Raw genomic sequence first — 22960 nt, forward strand, 5'->3', positions numbered from 1 at the left:
AAATTGTAAATAAATTCCACATCACATTTCAAGGCCTGATTTTTTTTTTTTTTAAAAGGCATGCTGCTTGTACAGTACCTTCACCCTGTGCAAACACGTTAGAGCTGGACGGGGCTGCTGCAGCACACTCTGTGGGGTCCTCGCACACATTTTGAGAATTAAGTTTCCCCCATTTCGTCTGTAAGCAGCGTGGAATCTGAGTCCAAGGGTGGAGAAAGAGAAGTCCTCTGCCACTTAACCCCAGCACCTCCTCCCACACCAATGTCAAACTCCCCCCCCCACCCCACCCCATCCCCCCCCCCTCCTCCACCCATTCCACAGCCCCCCCCCCCCCCCAAATACAAGGCATCAAGGCTAACTTTGGCATTCACTGCCTTTGAACACCAAGAGACTAGCAAGGGGTGAAACTCCACACAGTGAAAAGGGCTTTTTACTGCCTCCCATAACTACATGGTGATACTCCAACATCAGATCTAATAGCAAGACTGAAGGAAAGGAGCCAAGCTGTGAACACTGGGGTCTATGACCAGGTAGGTCTCCATCTACACCAGCTCCGCAATCACACAAGAGCTATATTCCTAATCGTATTCCTAATTCCTCCATCCGGCTGAACTAAAAGGAGGCGTCAGCGCTCGAAAATTTACGAAGCAAACCCTGTGCAATGTCCTACCTGTAGGACTCGGCTCCATAATGCGGAAATTAAATGCGTAGCATTTACGTGTTTGGATATATTTTAGATAAAAATATGCAGTAAAAAAAAATTGAATGGAATGCATTCAGATTCAGTGTAAATGTGCCTCTGTACATATTTACAGCATAGAAGCGTTATGGTCCTTTATGAATGTGCAATAAAATGTCCTTGTGTACATATACGCATGATATTAACTAATTTTGACAAAACCGCGTGCTGTGCAGCCGGAGTGCGCATTAGCATAACAATGGAGACTGAATGGTCTAATGGGCTAAAGAAGCGCTGTTAAATCTCAACAATATAGAGACAAAGTCTTACCAAAAAAAAAAAAATGAAAAAGATACCCCCTAAAAAAATAAAGAGAGAGAGAGAGAAAGAGAGAGAGAGAGACGAGAGATCTAACACAGCGGTATTAGGTTTCAGTGCCTCTACTTTCCTTAGTCCAAGTTGACTTGTTTTTATTACTATGTGTTCACAGTGCTACATGCTGGAAATGCTTGTGCAAAAAAACTCAATAAGCATGATCAACAAGAGGACCATGGTCACTGTCTAAAACACGCATGACATCACTATGCTTTTTTAATGACAGGTATCAGTGTTCGTTTTTTTTGTAAAAACAAAAGTGATTTACATGCAAATGCACCTGTGTAAAAAGTGACAATATATAGATAGGAAACTATTCAGCTAGTCTCACAACCAATGACACTAGTCTCCAATAGTCTCGTACATGTACACACAATTACACACAAACTCAAAAACATGTACACACACACACACACACACGTCAGTTACTGTATTTTCATTGAAAAGAAATGGAGAAACTGCAACAGGTAGTTGCAGTTGTCAGATCAACACTCATTTGTCAGTATGTGGACTAAATCATTTATACTGAGATACAGAAAGACAATGGAAAATTAATTAATTACTCTGAATAAATAAAAATGTAACTGAGCGATAGATGGTATGGTTCGGCAGGAATATACAATTTTAAATTAATGAGAAAATCCTCCGTAGTTCTACATTTCACGACACACACATCGCAAGCTTTTAGACAGGCCTGTTAGCGCTGTGCTTTAGAAATCCACGTGCCCAATCCGGCTGAAATATATATATATTTATTTTTTTTTAAATATAATTGCGTCAGAGGTAACCCTATACGTCCTTATGTCACTTTAAAATTATGTCTGACAATAAAAAGTCACCGAAATATCTCAAGGAGGTCAGAAGAGACCGAGCGCCTACAGAGAGGGCGAGACCCCTCTGGACATTTCGGAGCCACTTGTCGGACCTCACTCACTCATACATCACCCTGTCACCCTGTCACTCTGTCCCCGGCCCGCACTCCCGCGGTTTGAAATGAGCCAGTCAGGCAGACAGTCCCCGCACGCATAAAAACAGTTCACTAATAAAAACCCAGAGGGGGGTTTTTTTTTTTTAACATCATCTTTGGTTTTGTTAAGCGCACTGCGGAAACCATAACTATTCCCCCATTAACATTCTACAAATACAGACTTGTGTGTGTAAAACTCCAGAGCGTAGTACGCGTGTGTACGCTTCCAGAGCGTAGGGCGATCTTTTATATTCACCTCCAAACCCAATGTTATTATGCGGGGGGGGGGGGGGGGGGGGGGCGGGAAGTACTGCATTCCTAAACAACCTTGTAAAGTCCCACCCTCTACTCCTGTATAAGGGAGAGAACATTTAACGTTTCCACACAGGAAGGGGGAGCCACACAAATGGGATGCATTCCCTTAACTGGAAATTTAAAACTTTTTTAATGCTAACTGCTTGATAACACAATGCTGCTACTGCTGATTTTGGAATATGAAAGTTATAATAATAATAATAATAATAATAATAATAATAATAAACTGCACTGTATATATATATTGTCCTATATATCGTATTTAAATACTAATAATATTGATATTCATAAATCAGAAATTTATCAAAAGACACTTAACCAATAATAATTTCAGCACTTCACACCGCAGAATTTAATTATCAGAAGCATTTAATGAATGAATACATTTTGAGATACCGGTGTGACTCTGTATATCGGTGATGCGCTCATGTTATGCAGCACTTTCCTGTATGTGGCTTGAGTTTTATATGTATGATTCCAGGGGGATTTCACATTTTGTTTTAATATTGCAAAAGAAAATAGCTAAAAAATGTCAAGGGGGTAAATATTCCAGCCATTTGAGCAGCAGTATCTGTAGCCGGTGGTCATTTCTGCCAGGACCTTGTGGTCACACACTCGTAATCACTGTTTAGTACCGTTTGGTTTTTCTTATGACACATGAGAAACTGCTATCAGGTAAGCATGAAGCAGCTAGTTAAACTGACAGGAGTTGAGGAGAGTCGATATGGTGGCGGGGGATTTATGGAAAGACCACCCGACCACTAGGCTGTGACTGAATATAAACCACAGAGAGGAGCTCTGTTTACGATGAAAAACTGTTCTGTGTGACAGCGGGCTGTCATATTGAGGGTGCTACAATCTTTAATGTCTGTGTCCAAGTAATGACACCTTCAAGACTATTCAACATTTGGCTCTTTAATTCTGGGTCAGAAAACGAATGCACTTCAATTCTGGCACATAGTAGCAAGACTTATTCTGGATACATGCCCATCTTTCATATGTAGATGCGTGTTCACAGAGAAAGGGGACGTTGCTCGGAACGGCTATTTTGAGCAGCGTTTGAATCGAGCTCGCTACAGCGGGGCGACCGGTGATTTACTTCTCGGCGGCTGGACAGCACTGTGATGGATTCCCTCACGGGCTTCTTGACCTATCCCAGGAGCCGAGGTCACTGGCTACAACTGCAAAGTGCGTGCTTAGGGTCCTGCGCTATACAGGATGCCTACACTTGCCATCCGTTTAGAGTTACCCCGGATGAAATGTATGTCAAAATCCTAATATATCTTCATTGGTCAGAGGGTCTCCCGCAGGTTAAATATATGTAGAAGTAAATGAGAAGATGGACAGTTTGTGATATAAAGGAGTATATACTCAGTCGCACTTGAAAATTTTCTGTTAGCATATTGAAGTGCTTTGACACACACACATGCAGGCCAACCCGCACACACACATAAATTAAGATACATCATATATTTCATTTTTCATTTCACTGGAAATATCTGCTGAAAAAACTAGAACTTTATGCAATTTAAATAGGAAAAGTAAAGAATAATGGGCTTCACCATGTAGAGCCAGCAGTTTGTATTTCTGTTTTTCCTCCGAGAACTGCATCTGTAATTAGACTGGGTGGATTCGCACAGAGAGCTTCTTCATCAGCACATGAAACCCTCCAGAGAAGAGACATTTTCTTCATGTGTGGTTTAACATAACATAACATAACATAACGTAAGACAAGAACAGGCCATTCAGCCCAACACTGTTCGTCTATTCCTACCACTAAACTGTACTTAATGCTTAGTTTACCTAAAAGCTAAATAGTATCTAACACTGTATCAAGCCGGGCCTTGAATACCCCCAGCGTTTCTGCCTCCACTACATGTCCAGGCAAGCTATACCACACATTGACCACTCTCTGTGTGAAAAAATATTTCCTAATGTCTGTGACGGGCTTCCTTTCCAATAATGGTCCCAAGGCGTTCACACACTTTCCTTTCTCCGTGTGACGATTTAGTGGAGAACTCAACAAGTACGGAGTTTACTCAAAGCATGTCAACATCAAATTCCTGCGCAGACATATTGCCTCAATCGAGGAGTGGGGGAGGGGGGCAACAGATATATGACACCACCTGCTGACTGTGACTAGCTGCGTATGGTAGATTTTTCCATGGCCAGATGGTGTTTCCCCATTATTACACAACTCCTGGCCCTTTGCTGGATTCCCATTTGAAGGTCTTGCAATTTCCCCTTCAGCATTTTCATTTGTTTTCTCTATATTACTTGAATCGTTAATTTAATCTTGATATTTTAATCCTTCATTTGCATGCTTCAAGACCTCAAGAAAATACTTTCCCTGAGTAAAACATGGTGGAAAAAAATATCACAGCAAACTAAATTACTAGGTTAATTTCACAAGACAATTACTAGGTACAGTGCCAGTAACGCTTAGTAAATGGTTAAAAAAAATTTGTCATCTAATTTTAGTTTAAAAAAAAAAGCCTGCTCTGAGCCGCAGGCATAATGGACTAAATACATAAAGCACAGAATTATAATTTAACATCATGGTTTTCAACACTTTTGGCTATGGCACTGTGGATGTTCAGCTGAAAAACCTAAACCCCATTGCTCCTCATCTCTTTGAATCCTTCTCTCTTTCCAGGTGGAGAGGCCTAATAGTTCTTCTAAACTTTATTAAGATACCAGGATGTGGACGAAAACTAAAGTGACAGAATACACTGCTGATGGGCAGGGTAAGCACAGCCCCCCAGCTTGTCTCCTTCTGCCGGTGAAGGTGTGAGAGCACAAGTATGTGATTAGAATGTTATCAACTGAGCATTCTAATGCTGATGTAACAATCATTGCTGGTAATTGTGAGCAAAGGTGTTCTAGAACACTGACATAGAATTTAGAAAAAAATTTTTTTATATATATATATTACTTTAAAAAAACTTGTTAAAAGGAACAAGACTTCCCCTTCTGGGGGGTCCTGGCTCTGGTAGCAAGCTTGTTGCATGTAGTTGATGTACAGGTTCTACTGGAATAACAAATTCGACTCTTGCTTTAAGTGATGATCCGGAAAAGATCCAAAGTTCCGGGTGTCATGATCACACAGTTTGTGGAGGAGCTTCCAGAAGGAAAAAGTACCCCGGACTTCACCCGCAAACCCATCGCCTTGACTATTCAGGAGGGTATGGTTTCAATTCATTTTATAAACTTCCATTTCCGTGAACAACTCCCTTAATAAAAGCCAAAGTATACATAGGGATATTCTTACATCAGAAAAACAAAAACTTTCACTGGCTAATTGCAATAAATATACCTCTAAAAGTACTGTACGTATAATGTCATCAGTATCTAATCAAAATCAAAATATTAAGTGTTAAAATATATAAAATACAGTGGCAATAAGCAGCTGTAAACATTAATAAATGGCTTTCAGGTAACCTTAGGCAATGCACATCCACATACAACCCCTTCCAAACTAAGTGCATCGTCTTGCAGGAAAATTAGCCATCTTCAGGGCCATCGTGACCGGAGAACCAGAGCCAACTGTAACATGGGAACGAAACAATGGCGACACCTCAGATTCAACAAGATACCAAATACAATATGACCCTGCGTCCCATCAGCACACACTGCAGGTGAGTCGGTTTTACAACACAATGCAACGTTAATAACTTATTAACGCTGCGTTGAGTCTAGAGAATGAGGCCTCGTTTAACGCGTCGTACTACTATTAACCCTTTAAAGTGTGATTAGAAAGTGAGTGTGATTAGAAAGTTATTAACTAAACTTTTTTAGTGCGAATGTAACAGTCACTACTGGTAATTGAAAGCGATGGAGTTCCTGAACGCACTGACTTGTAGTTTTTAAAACATTCCAAAGATCTACTCTTCAAAGGGTTAAAAAGTGCCATTTTTTTTCTTTTTGAAACTCACTTTAATTAAATTATAATGACTTCTTCAATGTTTCAATAGATGCCCGATGTCTCTACAGACCAAGCAGATACTTATAAATGCTATGCTGCAAATGAGTTTGGAAGGGCCGTGGTCACCTGCACACTCAATGTAATTGAAGGTGAGAAAACTCGAAGTTCAGACAATAACAATGCCTTAACACATGAGTGGGTGTAATAGCATAATATTAATGCCTTAACAAATGTGCAGGGGTAATAAAGTTCCTTGCCATAATTGGGTGGCCACAATTAATTAAAATCTAAAATCTTCATTACTATTTCACAGTTGGATTCAAGAAGAGCAAGGCATTGCAAGAGTCAAGAACAGGTATGACCTGTGTCATCTATACATGTGAACCCTTTGACAGCTCTCAATTATAGTAGACACAATCATTAATGACAGTTCTTAGCAGGCACCATCCACAACTATTAATTTCATAGCAGTTACCTAGCTACATTGTTAAATATTATTGTAATATTGCTAAAATTGACCGTGTGGTACCTGTCAGGCTTGAGTATGCAAAGTTATGCAAGTGCAGCATCGTGTGGGAATAGTCACTTAATTTTTTGTTTTGAAAACCATAATCTTGACAGTCGCCATAACCATAAGTACTGCTGACATATAATTAGAGTCTTGAAATGTTTCAGGGGAGACATGTATGAAGACGAGCATGCATTAACAGTTCTTCAATTTACACATTAATTTAATTACTGCTTTTAGCCCTGAGAGAGAATCCAATGGATATGAAGAAACTGCTGAAAACACGGTAAGACTCAATGGGTTGCAATAATTTCATCTTTAATTATGAATTATGTACTTTACGAGGTAGATTCACCCATGAACATATGAATTTTATCTAGTACTGAACGTCCTAAACCAGAAGAAAAACAGGATGGGGAAGTAGATCCAAAGTTTTGGGAACTGTTGCTGAGTGTGGACAAGAAAGATTACGAAAAAATCTGTCGTGAATATGGGGTCACTGACTTCCGCTGGATGCTCAAAAAACTGAATGAAATTAAAAAAGAGAGAGAAGAGGAACAAGCAGTGGTATTGTTAATATTGCTTTTATTATTGTTGTTTTTATGATTGCTATTATTATTGTTTTTGTTTTTACTTGGTGTTTCCCTTATATTTCCACTTACAGAACCTGAGTAAACACAAATCACATTTAAATTATTATTTCTTTATTTAATGAAAAAAGTTATAAAACACCCATATCACCCATGTGAAAAAGTGATTGCCCCCTTAGTTACTCAATCAACCAATTAACCACATTTAATTGATCTAAAAAATCACCTAATTGAACATAGGCTTCATTGCATCTAAATCTAAACCTCACTCATATTGAACCTTACCATCAGAGTGAAGTAGTCACCACAAAGTTTCTACAAGCACACTATGCCACAATCAAGGGAAATTCCAGAAGAGATGAGAAAAAATTAGTTGAAATATAGCTGTCTGGAAAGAGTTAAATGCTATTTCTAAGGTTCTGGGACTCCACTCAACCACAGTGAGAGCCATTATCTTCAAATGACGAAATCTTGGAATGGAGGTAAAGCTTCCCAGGAGTGGCTAGCCTGACAAAATTTCTCCAAGGATGCGGCAACAATTCATCCAGGATATCACAAAAGATCCCAGAAGAACATCCAAAGAACAGCAGGCCTCTCTACCTTCAGCTACGACTCCACAATCAGAAAGCAACTAGGCAAAAATGGAATTCATGGGAAAGTAGCAAAGCGAAAACCACTGCTAACCAAGAGAAAGATCAGTGCTTGTCTCTCACATTTCAAAAAAAAAAAATCATCTGGATAATCCTCAAGCTTTTTTTGATCATGTTTTATGCATTATACCAACAGTCAACATCATACCAAAAGTCAAACATGGTGATGGTAGTGTGGTGGTCAGGGGAGGCTTTGCTGACTCGGGACCTGGACGACTCGCCATTATTGAAGGAACCGCGAGTTCTGCTCTGCACCAGAAAATTAATAAGAATGTCCGGTCATCTGTCCATGAGCTGACGCTGAAGTATAACTGGGTTATGCAGCAAGACAATGATCCATAACACATAAGCAAGTCCACACATCTGAACGGCTGAAAAGAAACTAAATTAAAGTTGTGTGTGGCCTTGTCAAAGCCCTGACCTGAACTCAATACAGGTGCTGTGGCAGGACCTGAAACGAGCAGTTCATGCTTGAAAGCCTACCAATTTATCTAAATTAAAGCAGTTAAAGAAGAGTGAGGTAAAATTCCTCCACAGCTGCATGAAAAACTTACACCAAATTCTATTTGCAGTTACTGCTGCTAAAGGGACATAACTTTTTCACATGGGTGATATGGGTGTTTGATTATGTTTTTCATTAAATAAATCAAATAATAATTTGATTTGTGCTTACTTAGGTTCCCCTTTTTTGTCTAAAGGACCGAAACCATTCAGAGTGAAAAATATGCAATAACTGAGGAAGTCAGAAAGGGGACAAATACGTTTTCATGGCACTGTATATGCCCAAACCCATATGAATGTTCAGTCATAACACTGCACATTATTGTGCAAATTTAAAACATAAATTTCCCTTATTATCGCCATGACTGACTTCTGTGACCTCTGACTCTTCCTTTCATCCCTTTCTCACACTTCCCACTTGCCAGTTTGTTAAACGACTGAGTAACCTGAAGCATATTGAAGTTAAAGGGAGTGGCGTCGCACAGTTTGAAATTGACATCGATCTCAATGACCCCAACAGCAAGATTTACCTCTATAAGGTGAGACCGGGTATGACAGACTAGACACACCTTCTGTGTCCAGAAAGTTCTGCAATTGACAGAAAGTGATGAGAAAACTGGCTGACTTCATTTTTCAGATAATGGTAAAAATCCTGAAGACCATAAAAACAATAAACAACAAATCAATTTTCTTCAGCTAAAAAAAAGAAGAACGGTAGTGAAGAAGTGAGCACTTTCTCTGTTTCTGTAGGATGGAAGTGAGCACTATTCCTGTTTCTGTAGGGTGGAAATGAGCACTTCCACTTGTTTTTGTTGGGTGGAAGTGAGCACTTTTTCTGTTTCTGCAGGATGGTGTGATGGTGCCTTTCGGCATTGATGACACAGATGAAGCAGGCGTGAAACACAGTCTGAAGCGAGTTGGAAAAAAGTACATCTTCACAGTGAACGATCTGCTGCCTGAGGATGCTGGAATGTACCAGGTGGATGTTGAGGGTGTTAATGTGTTCTCGACAGACTTCAAAGGTAAGACCTGAGTTAAATCTGATCATTTCCATTAGATATCATCAAGAATCACAACTATGCTACAGATAGCATTCGCCTTTATTTCGGGCAGACTAGAAAAAATGTTTTGCTATATCTCAACACAGAACTCCAGCTGCATGGAGGAACATTAAAATAATTTCTTTGAGTGAATCCACAAAAAACAAAAAAAACAAAGACTTGTCCTATTGCTATACATGGGCAACAGTAGCTCATGATGTAGAGCGATTGTCTGGCAACTGGGAGGCTGTTGGTTTGATCCCTGGTCTTTTGAATGTGTCACAGTGTCCTTGAACAAGACACCTAACTCTCCAGTGCCCCCAGCGTGCTGGTTTGCGCCTTGCATGGTTGCCTTGATTGCCATTGGTCTGTGAGTCTGAGTGTGAATGGGTGAATAAGAGGCATTCATTGTAAAGCCCTTTGTACAGTTGTTGCTGGAAAATAATCAATGCTCAAATAAATTTAATATAACCCACCGTGTCTCCCCTTTCTCCAGTACCCAAAGTTGATTTCATTGTCAAGATTCAGGAGGTGAAGGCCATGGAGAGAGAGGACGCTGTCTTTGAGTGCGTCCTGTCCCACCCCTTCCCCAAAATGTTGTGGATGGGCAAGAATGCACCCCTGGAACAAGGGGACAAGTTTGACATCACAGTGTCTGAGGACAAGCTCATCCACAAGCTGGTGGTGAAGGACTGCATGCCCCTAGACGGTGGGATCTATGCAGCTGTGGCTGGACTTAAATCCTGCAACGCCTGGCTTATAGTAGAAGGTGAGTCAACACTCAAAAAAACTCTGACACAATGAACAGTTTGGCTAAATATTAATTATAGAGATCAGAGTGTTTTTGCTTTCCAGGTCACTTATTTTGACTGTCACATATAACCCACTAATGTCTGTGCATTCATAAAGGCATTGGAAAATCGTAGCTGAGACGCACTGTCATTAGTTCATTGAGTGATATCCCATGTGCTGATATGACGACTCTTAACACCTCTCATGTCTTTGGCGGCAAAGCTGACAAGGATCCTAATCTGCGCGGCAAAAAGAAAGTTCGGAAAACGACCCAGGCCGGAGGGTCGGGGGCCGACCTCGCGAAAATCGCACAGGAGCAGCAGGCCAAACTGCAGACGGAGAGGGAGGAGCTGATGGCAAAAAGAGCTAAAGAGGAGAAGGAAAAGGCCGAGGCTTCAGCTAAGGAGACGGACAAGGGAGGAAAAGGTGACAGTACCAAGATGGTTTCTGAACAAAATGGCTTTGGGGTAAATGGTCCTGGGAAAGCTGCTCCTGCTGTGGCTGCTCCTGGGAAAGCTGTTCCTGCTGACGCTGCTCCTCCTGGGAAAGCTGTTCCTGCCGAGGATGCTTCTGGGAAAGCTGTTCCTGTTGAGGGTAATTCCGGGAATGTTGCTCCTGTTGAGGGTAATTCCGGGAATGTTGCTCCTGTTGATACTGCTACTGGGAAAGCTGATCCTGTTCAGGCTACTCCTGGGCAAGCTGATCCTGTTAAGGCTGCTCCCGGGAAATCCGATTCTGCAGCGGCTGCTCCTGGAAAAGCTGCACCGGCTGAATCTGTTGGGAAAGTTCCTGCGAAAGAAGGTCCTGCTGGTGGTGCACCCACTAAAGATGTCCCAGTGAAAGATGGTCAAGTAAAAGATGTTCCGGTTGAAGATGGGCCTGCTGCAGATGCTGAAGGAGGCCAGCGTAAAAAGCGTGTAAGATCTGGTCCACTCGTTCCAGATACAATCATAGGTAAGAAATAATACAGGGTTTTTTTTTTTTGGCAATGTGCTGCTATGATAGTTATACACTTTTTACGGTTATATTAGCAAGTATCAGATACTTTGTTGTTATTTGCATATTCAATATACTGCATCATATAAACCATTATTAAATGCCTTAATAATAATAATAGAGGAGTAACTGGCACCTTTAGAGCATTAATATTATTTCATTGATTGTAATATTAAATATTATCCATGGCAATATTTAATATTACACAAAACAAAAAAAAGATTTTTGTTTTGAGTAATATTTAACAGGTTCGATTAGCTGGCTTGATTTCGGTCGAGTTGGCCTTCTTATCAGGCATACTGCCACCGGCACTGCACACCTGTCCTGCATTTCAGATCCTGGAGTGCACTTCACCAGCGGCCTTGAGGACATCAGTGCTATTCTGGGCGAGTCAGCAGAAATGGTCTGTAAGCTCAGCAGCGAGAACTGTGAAGGCACCTGGTACAAAGATGGAAAAAAGGTGGGGGTTCACAGCACGCAAAAGCTTAATTCGTTAGCGAATCACCCTCGCCGATTTAACATGCGGGACACAACCGTTCCGTGTGGCACGTAGCCTGATTTACATTCCGCACACGGAAATCAAGTTTTAAAGACAACTGTTCCCAGCAAAGGTTCTGAAGAAGGGAACATACCCCAGTAACCAACTTGCTTTGTTTCTGTGACCTTGAACAGCTGTCCTCCACCGACGAACTGACAATATCAAAAGATGGGGCCTACCAGAAACTGAAAATACTTAAATGCCAGGAAAGTCACGCAGGCAAATACCGCTTTGAGGCAGATGGGCGTAAAACAGAAGCGATGCTCGTCGTGGAAGGTGAGAATAGCTACTATGACAACCAGCATAGACCATTTACTCATTTAATACATCACCCAAAAACTAACAATAATGTTCAAAAGGATAATTACCTAAAGGATTAGATGCCATACTTGTCATATTTAATATAATGAGGGCATGAAAAATATTTATTAGTTCATTAATTAATTTTCAGGGATTCACAACAAAGTATCAGGAATGTGTCATGAAATTTAGAAATAATTCAACAATTACTATATTGCTAATGACAGTGGAAGGTCAGATAAAAGTTTTTAAAATCATGTTATGCTTAATGCCCATTTCCATTCCAGACCCTCCCAGGTTTGATGCCGATGCCCTGGCTGAATTTTCAAAGCCTGTTGTTGTGAGAGCTGGTGAGAAAGCGACCTTCAAGATGACCTTTGTGGGTCGCGACCCAATGAAGGTCCAGTGGTACCTGGAGGATGAGGAGCAGCTGGATGGCGGAAACATAAAGGTTGAGATCACGTCCGAGCAGAGTCGGCTGCTTCTTAGCAAGTGTCAGCGCAAAATCAGTGGAGAGGTCAAGATCAAAATCAAGAACGAGTTTGGCACCATCGAGGCCAAAACCATGCTCACTGTGCTTGGTAAGCTCAAATGCTGCAGAACTACAACTTACAGGACTATGTGCACAGAAAACCTCATTGACATACTAAGGTAGTAAATAGATACATTTCTAGACAAAAATATGAAAACAAAGCTAAAATTGATGCATGTGCTATTGTGCCATCAGATTGTCAAGAGTCTTTTACATCTATCTGTCGTGCCATACAATCAGGGTTGGGGGTTAAAAAAAGGATTGAGGGAATAAAGTTAAATAAAAACATCATTATAAAACTGTATTTCCCAAAATGAACCGCTTTGCACTCCGCAGACATTGACACAACACCGCATTGTGTTTTTTCTTTTCTATTTTTTGCAGACAAGCCAACCCCACCGCAAGGCCCGCTGGATGTTATAGAGAGCTCCGCCAACTGCATTGAGTTCAAGTGGAGGCCTCCGAAGGACAGCGGTGGCTCTCCGGTGATTAATTACAACCTGGAGCGTCAGCAGGTGGGGCGAAACACCTGGAAGAAGATCGGGGACATCCCTGGAGACCCCCCCATTTACAAAGACACAGATGTGGACCACGGCAGGAAGTACTGCTACCGCATCAGAGCCATCACGGCAGAGGGCGTGAGCGAGACGATGGAGACTGAAGACGTACAGGCTGGAACTAAAGGTGGGGCGTGCATTGGCAGTCTTGTTTCCCAACCAAGCGCACCCATGTACAAACTTTGACCTGTCTTGGACTGGATAGTTTGAGTGTGAATGTCTGAAGGCTACTTCAACAATTACAAAACTTTAATGATCTAGTGATGGGACAAAACAGTTGCACAAGGTATTCTGCAATTTCGAAAATAGTGAAATAGTGAAAGTGCTAACTAGTATTGCTCCTTATTCACATTAAGTAAAATGCAAACAAATAGAATTAAATGCATATAAATGTACAGACAAGTTGTCTTAACCTCAAACCCATCCTTTAAAGTCACGTAAATTCACAATGGGTCACCCAATCAAAGACCAAAATGAAAATGTGATGACCAAAATGGTGTGCTTCATGTTATTGTGTGCCACCAAAATAAATTTGGATGGAAAAGACATTTTTTTTAAAGCAGATATCTTCTGTTATCGTTTAGCATATCCGGGTCCACCAGCCGCACCCAAAGTGATCAGTGCTTTCAAGGACTGTATTAATCTCCAATGGGTCGCCCCAACCAATACCGGAGGAACGACCCTTTTGGGCTACAACCTGGAGAAACGCAAGAAGGGCAGCAACATCTGGAGCCAAGTCAACCCGGTGGATGAACCCATTAAAGGTCGGAGCTTTTCACAATATGCCAAAAAATCTTATTAATACTCTTGTATTCGGACTTGTCTTCCACTGTCACTTCGGTTTAACATTATAATTATATTTTGTTTTGAATTGTTGTGTTTTGAATATTTCAAATACCATTTCCCTAAAGCCATAAGAAATGTATGTTTTACAATGTCAGCACAGAGTCGGATCTATAATCTGATAATCCCAGCCAGCATCAGACCACTGAAGCTGTGAGACAGCAGTTCAAAATGCAAAAGCAAATTCCATGCTGTTTGCTTTCAGAGAAAAAACATGCGGTGACAGACATCATCGAGGGGATGGAGTATGAATTCCGCGTGTCAGCAATAAACATTTCCGGGTCGGGTGAACCAAGCGTTCCCTCTGACTTTGTATTTGCCAGAGACCCCAAGAGTAAGTAATGACGAAAATGATGCACAACTTCAACATTCTGCAATGTCAAACATTCCAGTTATCAATTTAACAATGTAACATTTTCTATCACAGAACATATTTAGCTCTCAGGATAAGGCAGGGAGGTATGTCCAATCTTATCCAAAAAGAGCCGGTGTGGGTGCTGGCTTTTATTAGGGTACATTGATTGATGACCATGAATTAAACTAGTTAGTTAATTAGTTGAAAGAGGTGTCACAGTGATGGGCAAGAACAAACACCTGAACCCACACTGGACCTTTTCCTATAAGACCGGACACCCCTGAGATAAGACTATTTAAGGGAGCCAGCGTACTGTCGGTCAACACCGACACGCACATGAATTCCATTCGTTTCCTTCCAGAACCCCCAGGTAAAGTCATTGACCTGAAGGTGACGGACTCCACCTACACCACCTTGTGCCTGGGCTGGTCTAAGCCTCATGAAGACGAAGGAGTCCAAGACGAAGCCAAAGGCTATTTTGTGGAAATTAGGCCAGCGGAGAGCCCAGATTGGCATCGTTGCACAACGAATGCCATTATCATGACCAGCTTCACCATAAAAGGTCTGAAGTCAATGGCCATGTACTGGGTCAGGGTGACTGCCACCAATGAGGGGGGAGAGGGGGAGCCCCAGGAACTGGATAACTACATCCTCGCCATGCCTCCCCCTGGTGAGTATAAGTGAAACTTTTGAGTCCCACTTTCTGCAAGGTACTACAGCGTTTTCTTGGTCAAAGCGGACTGGTCATGGCTAACACCGCCACACAATTTTTAAAGAGTTAAAAAGTTCTGTGTTTTGAGTCCTGTCCATCGATGAAAAGTCCTGAGTTTCGAGTCCTGTTCCTATCGTGAAAAGTCCAGAGTTCTGAGTCCTCTTCTTTTGTGATGAGTCCTGAGTTTTGAGTTCTGTCCTGTTGTGTCTCTTTCCTAGTGAGGCCCAGATTCACCGATGCGAAAATGAACAGTTTTGTAGTGGTGAAAGCTGGAAACTCTGCACGAGTCAACATTAACTTTGAGGTAAAAAGCAAAGAGGATCTAAGGTTTGCTTTATATTGAGACACACGTCTCTCCCTCTGTTGGTGACTCAAGTGACGCATAACTGCCATTTCCGGAAGATTCTAAATAAAGGGAGCAGGGATAATCCAAAAGACAAAATACAAAGGAAATAAATTAACTAAATCTTTGCAAACAGAAAGTCTATTTAAACAACTTTCTTTGTAGGTGAATTCATATTTGCCCAGTTCGGTGTACATAAATACATATTATTCCAATTGGTACAACAATTTGGATTGAATATATCTGCATGATAATACTGTGTTATTGTGAGAGATGATTATTTTTATATGGTCTCCAGGCCTCTCCTTGGCCAGAGGTCAGCTGGCTGAAGGACGGCTCACCAGTGTCTAAGCGGGCAACCGTTAGCAACGCTGAAGGCACATCCCAGCTCCTGATTCCTTCAGCAGAGCGCTCCGATACAGGCGTCTACACCATCATAATCAAGAACCTGGTGGGCCAGGACACCTTCAGTGTTGAGCTCCGAGTCACAGGTAATCTATGCTAAATTATGGCATGATCATTGATCACATAAACATTTTACTGGGGTTGGAATACAACACTGTCAAGAAGTGCTAGACCGCAGTCTGTGCGACTATATCCAACGTAGCTGCTGTTTAAACTAAAATAGCATTGTTGCTGTTGGACTGTCAAAGCAAAGTTCAAACACAGGCGACCGGATGACAGTGTCTCTGTTGGCCTTATTTCTGACCTGGTTTCAGACGAACCCAAACCTCCTGGTCCGGTGGAGCTTGACGAGAATGTTCCAGGCACGGTCACAGTGTCCTGGACACCGTCTCCAGATGAGAAACGTGACGACCGGCTCCACTACATGGTATCCAAGCGCGACTCAGTCAAACGGGCCTGGCACACTGTAGCCGACCACCTCTTCAATAACAAGTTCACCGTCTGCAACATCATGCCAGGACGACAATACTACTTCCGAATCTATGCTAAGAATGATATGGGCGTATCTGAGCCTTCTGAATCGCCAGTCTGGGAAGTCACAAGAAAAAAAGGTTTGTGGAGTTTTAATACTCTTTCCTACTTGTCATACTTAAGTGAGATGACCTATAAATTTCACCAAATCAATCATGTTTTATTTTTTGTTTTCCTCTGGCTAGAAAAGTTCACAGTGAATACCACTGAATCTAAGACCTGCAACTTGGAGAGTGCGCCCAAATTCATGATCCCTCTGAAGATGCACGCCGCGGCCCAAGGCTACGAGTGCTACATGAGCTGTGCCGTGCGGGGCGACCCCGCGCCCCACGTCACATGGTACAGGGACAACGTCAGCCTCAACACCAACACCAACTACTACATCACCAACACCTGCGGCGTGTGCTCCATGCTCATCCTCAGGGTCGGGCCCAAGGACACGGGGGAGTACAAAGTCATCGCGGAAAACCCGCTGGGCCGAGCGGAGTGCTCCACCAAGCTCACCGTCAGAGGTAGGCTACCACTCTTAACTACCCAAACTCCCACACCTTAGTAACTTCAGTTTTTTTTAAATCAGTATATTTGAACCATTGGTATAATGAGTTCTAAGCACCATGGGATTTCTGTCTTTTATTTACGCTGCCTTACATTGTTCTATTTTTTTTCCAGAATAAGACAACGCAACTGTCAAGATGAAGGCATAGGACACTGACATCACATTATTTTCTACTGAATACGGGCTGAAATTCCTGTTGTGTTTGTATGTACCTTGTATGTACCTACTAAAATTATCATTTTATTGAGTGGTACTGTTAGTGCCCCCCCCCAGCCCCAACCCAAACCCCCCACCCCCGTTTGTTGTCCCCCTGTCCACCCAAAATTTGAGATGAGATCTTCACCCTTGGTACTCATACTTTATGTTTCAAAGGGGAACTATTTACAGAACACTTAACATTTGTAAATAAACTGTAATAAAGTGGAGACCTACTGTATTTCCAGTGCAAGAGTTTAAGACAAGACCAACTGTAAAGTGCAAGAGAAAGTCTAGTCCTTGAAAGATGTGAAGCTTTTCTTTAAAAAAAGTATTTTAAATGATGTCTCTTGGATGGTGTGAACCCTTTCTCCCTGGATGATAAGTCTTTTATTTAAAAGGAATATGTGTGTATGGTAACCGATAGCCCCCTGGACGGCGAGAGTCTTTTCTTTAAAAGGAGTATGTGCGTATTGTAATTGATGGCTCCTGGATGGTGTGAAACCCTTATATGAAAGGAATAAGGAAGTACTGTAAGGAAGGCAAGATCTCCAGAAAACCGTTGGCATGACAGGTCATCAAATCGAGCTGTTAAGTGCTCATCTTTATAACCCATTGAGGTTCCGAAACAGTAGGGAACTTGTAGCAACAACACAAATGCAACAGGAATTCTCCAGTAATGTTTTAATTGTGTAAACACTACTACAAGCATATCATATGGGAATGGAAGATGACACCGTTCAGAATATCTGAAACATACCCACCCAGTGTATAATATGAGCTGTTCTATTTTCCAGTTTAATTTGGCCCGTTTAATGCTTAATGTATGCAACTATTTCACAGAGAAAATACAAAAATACAGACTTTTTTTTTTTGCTTTGGATTGTGTTTTACAGATGAGGAGCATTGTCTTAATTTGAACAATAGATGTCAAACACTATCACTATAAGGAACACCTCATTTAATTGCATGCAATGGTTTTCTCGTTTTCGTGAGACACATGCAAGTTAAAACTAAAGTGGGAAAAAAGTGTGAAAGGCAGATAATATTTATTATGTGATAATATGTAATAAAGGCAATCTCTGTTGTGCTTATAGTTATTTGTTATTCAAGTACTTAATAGTGAGGCCAAAACATGGGAATGTACTTATTATTATTGATTATTCAGCACCAACATGGCCTACATTCATCAACGCTGCATGCCTGTGTCCCTGAATACGTTGCTTTTTGAAGTAAAAAGACTAAATGCAATCATCATAAATAAAATACCCTGTCATGTTAGGTCATCTGAAGGATTCTTTAGATTCTTCAAAAGTCTGTGGCACCCACCGTAGTTTGCCATGGGTTGCCAGATGCCAACAGTATAATACAAAATCAATTTTAGCCGTGCTCACCAGCTCATAGAACTGGTGCTTTTATTACAGTTCACCCCAATTATTTGTTCCAGTAGTGATTCAACTCACGAAGCACACAAGCACAACAATGCTATGAAACAAGTATCAAATAATAAAGACAAAAAACCATTTGGTGTTTGTGTGTGTATTGAAAAATAATAATTAATAATTAACAAGACCATTTTAAATAATTTGCTACCCGGGTACTAGCTAGCCTAGCTTTAATAAAGCTGACGGCTGTACAATTAAGTTCAGTAATAAAGAACAAATATCGGCTTTGCTTCAATACTGACTTTGCAACATTGTATTTCTGACAACTAACTAAATTAATCATTAATTGTAGCATTTTAATAAAAAGAAACCTTACTGCATAGCTTAGACTACTTCAACATTTATCTAGCTATAAACACATTTTTAACATGTAATTTCAACAAAATACAAAGAATACAGTTCGTAAACACTCTTAAAAAATTACTTAAAAACACTCTGGTTTTAATTATGTTCACAGACACACTCAAATTTTCCTTAAACATTTCTATTCACAATAGCTAGCAACATGCTAACAATACAACTGTTCTATACAACGGAACCCACCAGAGCTCAAGGTAGAAACGACAATAAAAATAACATAAAACCAGAGTAATTCGCCTTAATTGTCTGATAACTGACAAAAACCATCGTTATTAAAATAGGTTACAGTGAAAATGCAAAGTATTTAATATTCAACATTAAAATCCACTTGTTTCCCACAACATCGTGCTTATTCTTTCTCGAGATAAATGTGAGAAAGAATGTGCATGCGCCCTCTATAGGCGATGATGTAGCCTAATCTTCACTCAGTATCATATTAACCCTTTAAAAAAACACATATTCATGTGGGTTACGCTTGCATGGAACATAAATTTAAAACGATGAAACATTCTTTGAAAGAGAATCAAACTGACCAATGTCTCAACTGAAAGAGATATTTGTTTAGGCTATCCATTGCACGGCCTACACACTCGTCTAAAACTATAGGTTTATCATTTATGGATGTATTAGAGCTGAAACATGAAACTTGATTTCTGGGCAGGCTTTACAGGATGGCATGTTTTCGTTTGCTTTTTTTTCTCCACCTCAAAGACATAAGAGCCAGAAGAGATGCAAGTACGGCGGTAAAACGGATTGACGCCTTAACACCCTTCTGTTGGAAATGCCCCAGTGCTTCCTAGACCAATCTCATATCCCGTGTCTCCCGTCATCTTGCGCATCACACCAAACGGACACGAGTCACGCCCTTTCATCTATTTTCCCTAATGGTCACAGGACATGGCGCATTTCTCTTTTACTACCAGACCGGCATGCCGCGGTCTGGATTATCGGTTAATAACGGACGCTCGTAAACCAAGGGTATCGCGACGAAACTGAAAGAGATTCAAAGCCGTGTCATTAAGTTTGACCTCTCAGCCATCTGTTATTAAAAGACATGCCTCTGGTTTTTAAGCGTACGAAATGTCAAACAACACACTACACGAAAGGTTAAAGAAACAATTAACTTGTGTTTAAATATACACTCAGTTTTTGTGTGCCATAAAGGATATGATTGGTATTATAAGAAGTTTCTGATGGCCAACTGGCTTAAAGGTAATGGGGCACTTGGGGGTTGAAGATATAAAGTAAGAAAATACACCAAGTATTCAAAGAAGCTTGTACAGTGATATAATGCCTCCAGAGGATTTGCGTGAGTAGTCTATATCACCTCATTATTCATCAATCAAATACAGACTCAAAACAGACGTGTTAAAAACAACATAGTTGTTCTAGTTAATGGCAACACATTTTGTGTTACTTTTTGTCTATGTTAAAAGTCTCCCTATATGACACATAGCTAACACATTGTATATTTGTAACACAAAAGTAATAACGTTGACATTTGTAAATAACATAATTTAAAAAAAATCTGCTGGTATGCAGATCATCTGAAAACACAGCTAATACTGAAATAGGTCTAATATCACTTTTTAAAAATAAAAAAAAAACAGTAAGTGAACTACACATACACTTCAACATGTGTTCTATTTCCTGGTGAACATAAAAGCTATCCATATTTTGAAACGGACGGTACATTTACAGTACGTCTGGCATTTGGAAAGCACTCTAATCCACAGCAATTCACACGGTTTACATTTTTAACATTTTTGCTGACAAAAGACAGCAGGACATTTTCCTTCGATGTTTCGCGGGCGAGCAGTGGGGCTTTCACACCCTGATGGGGCCGTACAAAAATGCGCTTTCCTCCACGTCAGCATCGTAACTGCTACCATAATCGTACTGATGGGCGGCCATTTGATTTGTGGTCTTCGAACAGGTGAGACCGACATTAGCAAGAGGCAGTAGAAATGACACACGGCAACAAAACGAACTGAACGAAAACAAAACCGCTTTCGTGACTCCCCCCCCCCCCCTTTTTTTTTTCCTTCACCCGTGTAGCTTCACTGCTTCACACGAGCAAACGTTTGAGTATGCGATTTGATTGGTCTAGATGAACATTAAATCCCTGGCAGCGCTGTGGTAAACCGAACCAGCGCGGTCTGGTGGCGGGATTAGGAACGGCCCTTGACCGAGCGTGCTCGACTCTGCTCTGGTGACATCAAGCATCTCAGTTCACCCCTTCCCATGACTACCCGGGGGGTGATAGTCATGTGTCCAGCATAGCCATTTTACGGCCTGGCCTGAAATATCCCCCTTAGCCAATCAATCGTGCTTGAGCAGGGAGCAGACTGAAACTGTGACATTACTGAGACTAGGATGGGGGGGGGGGGGGGGGGGGGGGGGGGGAGCGGAGTAGCAGTGTGGAAGTCTGTGTTCACTTATCCTTTTGAAGAGTAGTTTTTTTTTTTTGGAATGTTTTCCTCATAATTCTCAGTCAGTGTTCTAGAACGTCTTTGCTTTCAATTACCAGTAGTGTTTCGAATGTTCGGTTAAGAGCGTTCTAATCACATATTTGTGCTGTCACACCTTAAAGCGTTGAAGGAATAATTGTTAAGTAATCTTATTTGTGTGTGTGTGTGTGTTGTTTTGCCCAGCCATAAGATAAAAGATGTTTTTCTGAAGAGCTGATTCAGCAGGAACTAGAAGAAGAGGTACATGGCTGGATCAATGCAGAATGTGATAAGTATATCATACTTGTTCCTGGTTATGGTTATACACTTTGTTGTACGTCGCTCTGGATAAGAGCGTCTGCCAAATGCCTGTAATGTAATGTAATGTAATGTATATTTTTGACATAAACTGCAGAGTATATATCAGAAAACTTGCTGCTTTGGTTCAGAGAAAGCACCATACTGTCGCATTGGTATCTTCCAGTCAGCTGCCTTAATCACATCATATAGCTGCAGTCTGCTTCGACTTTCCTCTTATTTCCTCAATCATTTTTGACACAGACAGTCTTCAGCTTTCTGTTTTCACTGTGTGCATTTCCATACTGAGAGTGCTTCTCCTGAGACAACTTCTGTCAGTTCCCTGTTTAATATTGACTGTGTGGGTCTTTCTTCATAACCAGGGATGTGTGTTAAGCATCTCAGACTTTCACACACACCCTTCCTCTCCATGTTAAAAGGCTGCAGAGCATTGCCATCGTCACAAGGGAATCCGCAGGTTCAAGTGTCGCCACAGCGGAAGGACCTGAACCTGCTTGCGAAATGGAGCGTCGAGATACAACCCGTGGCCAGGCATGAGCCGACCATTACACGTCCACAGAATCTGCCTAAAACGAAGGCTTCTTCATCGGTACGTTTTTTTATTTATAAAGCTATTTTCAGGAGAGCGTCTCTCCGGTTCATGAAAATGCACAGCACTAAAATGTGAAGGAACTTCTAGGCAAACGGTCTCAAAACAGTCTTTTCCTATGGCTGTTCCTAAAGTTCACACCGAGTTATGTGTTCTGCACCCTCCGCCACCAGAAAGAGCTAAAACTTCAGGGCTTGGACACAGCGAATTTACAGCTATTGTAAAGGGGTTGGAAACAGATTCTAATGGAAATTTCAAATGTTTTAGCTGTAATTTGATTGGTTGTTCAGTCAGGTACATCACTGGGCTCAATAACACGTGCAAGCAAATTTAGTAGTCTCGAATTAGAAACCTGCCTAGATTGCTTCATTTTCCTGAAAAAGGTTACTTAAAATACATTTAGTATTAAGGAAAACTGTTGTTCGTTTTGTCACGTCACTGATGTAATATTATTCCGTGACATTTTCCGTTTTAAATCCATTGACTGATACGGTCCAGATCGTCTCTTTTGTTGCGACATTTCCGGGCTTGATTGAGCTGTCACTGGATGTAAGCCACGTCATAATCTCAGAAAGAATGCAGAATGTTGCCAG

The 22960-nt window shown here is 41.1% G+C and overlaps 1 protein-coding gene across 2 annotated transcripts; it reads left to right on the forward strand.

The window, feature by feature from the left end:
- The first annotated feature begins 353 nt into the window (after positions 1-353).
- Positions 354-17279, forward strand: LOC118211572 (immunoglobulin-like and fibronectin type III domain-containing protein 1). 2 transcript variants are annotated; one of them, XM_035388900.1, is made up of 24 exons: positions 354-530; positions 5030-5083; positions 5399-5521; positions 5835-5974; positions 6311-6410; positions 6575-6616; positions 7010-7055; positions 7150-7336; positions 8936-9049; positions 9358-9532; positions 10047-10319; positions 10565-11296; positions 11674-11798; positions 12011-12152; positions 12464-12757; positions 13093-13392; positions 13850-14029; positions 14314-14442; positions 14825-15133; positions 15394-15479; positions 15817-16009; positions 16238-16534; positions 16640-16966; positions 17124-17279. In XM_035388900.1, the coding sequence occupies exons 2-24, from the start codon at positions 5038-5040 to the stop codon at positions 17126-17128; spliced, it is 4365 nt and encodes a 1454-aa protein (XP_035244791.1). In that variant the 5' UTR covers positions 354-530; positions 5030-5037; the 3' UTR covers positions 17129-17279. The 2 variants fall into 2 exon arrangements, with proteins under 2 accessions (XP_035244791.1, XP_035244792.1); XM_035388901.1 differs by lacking the exons at positions 354-530; positions 17124-17279 and having other exon boundaries at positions 4995-5083; positions 16238-16533; positions 16638-16762.
- The last annotated feature ends 5681 nt before the right edge of the window (positions 17280-22960 follow it).

The sequence above is a fragment of the Anguilla anguilla genome, chromosome 13 (genome assembly GCF_013347855.1).
Source record: "Anguilla anguilla isolate fAngAng1 chromosome 13, fAngAng1.pri, whole genome shotgun sequence".
NCBI lineage: Eukaryota > Metazoa > Chordata > Actinopteri > Anguilliformes > Anguillidae > Anguilla > Anguilla anguilla.